Source organism: Fukomys damarensis, unplaced genomic scaffold, assembly GCF_012274545.1.
Source record: "Fukomys damarensis isolate Sample0158 unplaced genomic scaffold, DMR_v1.0_HiC HiC_scaffold_3, whole genome shotgun sequence".
NCBI classification, from domain to species: Eukaryota; Metazoa; Chordata; class Mammalia; order Rodentia; family Bathyergidae; genus Fukomys; species Fukomys damarensis.
Window position 1 is genome coordinate 48357820 of NW_022900915.1, and position 4792 is coordinate 48362611.

The 4792-nt window shown below is 44.3% G+C and overlaps 1 protein-coding gene across 1 annotated transcript; it reads right to left on the reverse strand.

Annotated features, from left to right (window-relative positions):
- Positions 1–4074: 4074 nt before the first annotated feature.
- LOC104853834 (histone H3.1) lies at positions 4075–4722 on the reverse strand. The gene has a single exon (XM_010612022.1). It carries the CDS (start codon positions 4578–4580, stop codon positions 4173–4175), a length of 408 nt encoding a protein of 135 aa, XP_010610324.1. The 5' UTR covers positions 4581–4722; the 3' UTR covers positions 4075–4172.
- Positions 4723–4792: the final 70 nt, after the last annotated feature.

Below are 4792 nucleotides of genomic sequence, written 5' to 3' on the forward strand. Positions count from 1 at the left end.
CTTCTTCTTCTTCATGGCCTGTCAGTTGGGCTTCTAAATCAGAAAAACTCAACTTTATTTTTTAAAGCAGATTCAGTGTCAGCGCAAATTCGAGAGAAGCACAGACTTCCCATTATTCCTTGCCTTTTGCCAGTATCTCCTACTGAAGAGGAACAGTTGTCATGATAGATGAACCTGTGACATGTCACCTTCATCCAGCATCCATAGATGACATCAGGGCCACTCTTGGTGTCCAACAGTGTGGACTGGTGACGTGTGTCCACTGTTCCAGTGTTGCACAGAGAAGTTGCACTGCCTGGATAGTTCCCTATGCTCCACTTGGTCGCCTTTCCTCCCCACTCTGTAACCACTCATTATTACACCTTTTCCAGAATGTTATATGATTGCAATCATACAGAATGTAGCTTTTTCAAACTGAGGTCTTTCACTTAATAGCCCTTAGGTTTTCTCCATGTCATCTTGTGGTGCTCCATGGCTTATTTCTCTTTGTACAAGTAATATTCCATGGCTTATTTCTCTTTGTTGACAAGTAATACTCTATGGTCTGGATGTATCCTACTTTACCCAGTCAACTACTGAAAGTCATCTTGGTTGCTTCCAAGTTTTGGCAAATACCCCACAATCTTTTTATGCCCTCAATAGATTCTCCATGTTTCAGAGATTGAAGATCATATATGTGTGCATATGTATAATATATATATATATATATATATATGCAGCCCTTGAAGAGGCTAAATTCTCATGACATAGGCAGACACCTATGGTTTCTTATACTCCTTTTATTGAGTAGTAGATGCATGCCCCAGAACATAGTATGCATAAGGTATCAAGAATGAGAAAATTCATATCCTGAGCTGGCTGCCAGTTAAAGGCAGACACCACAGGTACATTTGAAGCACCATATACCCCTTCCTGCTTCCCACCCCATTAACTGCTGTCTTGAATACTAGAAACATAATATTAGTTCATATGTATATTTTCCTATCAAATATGTTGCTTGGCTGCACCTTAGAGTTAGGTTGGCTTATGCTATGGTCTGAATGTTTGTTCCCCCCACCCCGTATTCCTATGTTGCAATGCTTACTCTGTACCCCCCAAAAGATGGTATTAGTGTTGAGGTCTTTTTTCTGTGATGAGTTTCTGAGGGTGGGGCATAATGAATGGGTCAATGCTCAGAGAGCCCTGCATCCTCCACTTTGTAGGGTCACAGTGAGAAAAGCTGGTTGTGAACCAGGATGCAGCCCTTCCCAGACAGGGAATCTGCCACACCTTGATCTCCGACTTCCAAATCCCAGAGCATTAAGAAACAGATTTCTGGGCCAGGGATTTAGCTCAGGAGTTCGGTAACCTGCCTTGGAAGCGCAAGGACCTGAGTTCAATCCCTGATACCAAAAAGAAAAAAGAAACAGATTTCTGCTGTTTACAAGCTACCACTATTAATGACAGCATCGCATTTGACCAAGAAAAGATAAAACATTAACAAGAGAAAAGAACATAAATGTGCCAGGGAGCCTTCGCAGGAAAATGAAGACCCAAGGAATGGTTAGGCCTAAGTACATTTCCTAGGCTGAAAGAAGAGCAATACTGTGTGAAGAAGCAAATAAAATATATGTGGAGGCTAAATGAAGATAAAAACAATTTTAATGAGGACTATTTGCACAGACTTCTATCACTCTGGAGTGCCCATCTCTGTTGCAAAGACTTTCGTTCCCCTGGGGAGGGGAAGGCATCTTTGGGAGTTTCATCTCCTGCTTTCAGGTGGAAAGCAGAAGGTCAGAATGCTGGTTTGCAGCTGCTGGTTTTCAAATGCTTTTTGCTTGCTTAGAGTAATCTGTATGCCTAACTGACATGTTGCGGAATGGTATAATCTGCTTTCCTCAGTGCCCAGGCCTCCTTTCTTCCTATTATTTTTAGGATTTCAGCTTTTGATTTTTAGTAGAATGACTCGTTACACTTACATACACTCTGCATTAAGGCTGACCCCATAGTGCATCATTAAGACTGGTGGGATACACAGATGAAGGTTCCAGTCTCAATAGTTTTACTGCTTTATAAAAATAACATGTATCGTCTAGGTGAGAGACTAAATGGGTTTTCATGACAGACACCTGGAAGCATTTAGCAAAAAAATCATTCATTGCACCAGATGGTAGCACTTGTTTGTATTTAAGAAACATTTTCTGAGCTACCCTAGCTATGCTGAGACTCCAGAGATCATAGCTTCACCCATGGGTGCCCACCTGGCACGTTCCTTCTGGCAGCCACCCCACCCAGGTGTCAGCACACTAGAGTCAAGGAGTCATCTGAACACCAGCCAGGTGAGTTGCTTACAAACCCAGAAATGCCTGACTTCACCAGTCCTGTCATACCTCCTGGGGCCAATGCTAGCCACTGTTCTCTGCTGAGATAGCACAGAGCTGTGGGCCTGCTGCAGGTGACTCAGATATGCATGTTGGGAAGGCTTCTCTGAGAACTCATGCACATGATTTCAGAGGAACTTGGGTTGCTTTCTTGTATCCTTACTACTTTGCTTTTCTCCATTTTGGGGCCTCAAATTAATTCTCACATATTCATCTTTCTCTCCCTCTCATTCATTCATGTACTGGTTGGTCTGTCCATTAAACTGTGGAAACTCGGTGTATGTTAAGAGGAACATATAAGGCCAGACTGTTTTGGATATGAAGAACAGGATGACAGGGATCCCCTCCTCAAGGGGCTGGTTCTCCCATGAAAAGGCAAATTTCCTCATGAAATCATATGCTAAGATTCATCCAGTTTCCCTGGAGCCCAATTCCCTCGTTCCAAACACCATCCAGAAAAGTTATCTAGGGTTAAGCTCTTCACTGAGCCAAAGGTCACCAAGACAAGGACTTCATGAAGAGACATGACACCCAGGTGAATTAATTTAGCTTAATAATGGTCAGAAGCTTTCAAATATCAGAAAACAGTGGTATCCAAATATTGTCTTTGAGTAGCTGTCAAGAACAGTCACCCTATACATCCTTAAAAGAGATGATTGATTTCCAGTGTGTGAATACTAATCTGTTATAAAGCTTTTAAAATTTGAATCAACAGGATATACACTGGTTTACATAAATTGACTTCAGAAATCCACAGTTGTATATTGGTGGTATTTTATCCTCAGCCCTTGCTATTTGTAAGAGCACTTTCCGCTGTTTTGTATACCTTCACTTGACAATAAGCACCTTGAAAACACAGCAGGCAGCAATGGAACTAGATCATTTCATTCACTGCATTCCTAGCACCAGGCAGTGCTCAGGTATGAATTTAATAAAGATTTTTAAGTGTAAGTGATCCCAATATGGGGCAGAGTGGTAAAAATCCTTACTTTCTTATCACCACTATGCTCAGGTCATCCCCACCATCTGATTCAGCCAACCCTCTCCGCTCCCAGTGGCAGGATATGCCAGCCAGCTGGTCTCCATCTCTTTCATTCTAGGGAACCCAGTATACTTTGGAAGTTAGGAGGCCCATTTCAAAGTGTCGGAGCCATGAGCCATCAAGGCTGGTGATACTTAACTGATATAAACTTCCAGGGCACAGGGCCTTCCTGAACTTTACAGTTAGTTTCCCAGTGTTGATTTCACTTAGGTCATATCAATAATTCACTGAGACTTTTATGGGAGAAAGATCAAATTAGAACATCCGCTAGCACCCTGGCCATCTTCTGAACCTACCAGAATGTGGATAAAAGTAATAACCACATAACTAATGGACTTCTAACAGGAGATAGGCCGAGCTTCTACATGAAAACTGACAGTTAACAAAGCACACAAAACTTTCTGGCCCATGGTCTGGAAATAAGAGTTAACAGTGTGGATAATTGGACCTCAACTAGAAACAGACTCCGCACAAGCGCAAACTGCTGAACTCATGATAACTGGATTTGTGTTTATATCCACTCCATGTCATTTTCTCACTTAAATATAGTGAGCTACCAACACACGTGACTAGTTGGATCTCTCAACTGGTAAGAGGACAAAACAACAGTACACACAATATTTTCAAGCTTACTAGTACTTGAGAACGAAGGGGAGGAGCCACTTCTGGGGCCTGGGAGCCACAAGTTACAGCCATTTTTTTTGACCCAGTGAGTGGCTCTGAAAAGAGCCTTTGGGGTAACAGCAGTATGGCGTGGGTGCCTTTAGGACCTAGAGTGTCTCCCTGCGGATGCGGCGAGCGAGCTGGATGTCCTTGGGCATGATAGTGACACGCTTGGCGTGAATGGCACACAGGTTGGTGTCCTCGAAGAGCATCACCAGGTAGGACTCACAGGCCTCCTGCATCGCCATCACTGCTGAACTCTGGAAGCGCAGGTGAGTCTTGAAGTCCTGAGCAATCTCACGCACCAGGCGCTGGAAGGGCAACCTGCGGATTAGGAGCTCAGTAGACTTCTGATAGCGACGGATCTCGCGCAGGGCCACAGTACCAGGTCGGTAACGATGCGCTCTCTTCACGGAACCCGTAGCTGGTGCAGTCTTGTAGCCCACCCTGGCCAGCTGCTTGCGCGGAGCCTTACCGCCCGTTGATTTGCGAGCTGTCTGCTTTGTGCGGGCCATTGCCCCAACACAGCTGCTGCTACTTCTTAGACTAATGCGGGAGCCCTTGAACGGGCTCGCCTTTATATAGCCTGCAGTGTTCTCATTGGCCAGCTGGCGTGATGGCAGGCAGCACTCTGTTTGGCTGGTGGGGTGCTCCTGACTGCAGACCACAGGTTATAGTTCTAACCGACCTCCAGCTGCATGATCTGTCATTCGTGTGTGTGTGTGAG

Excerpts from the sequence above, each read along its gene's own strand:
- LOC104853834 (XM_010612022.1), bottom strand. The coding sequence starts at position 4,580 with ATGGCCCGCACAAAGCAGACAGCTCGCAAATCAACGGGCGGTAAGGCT.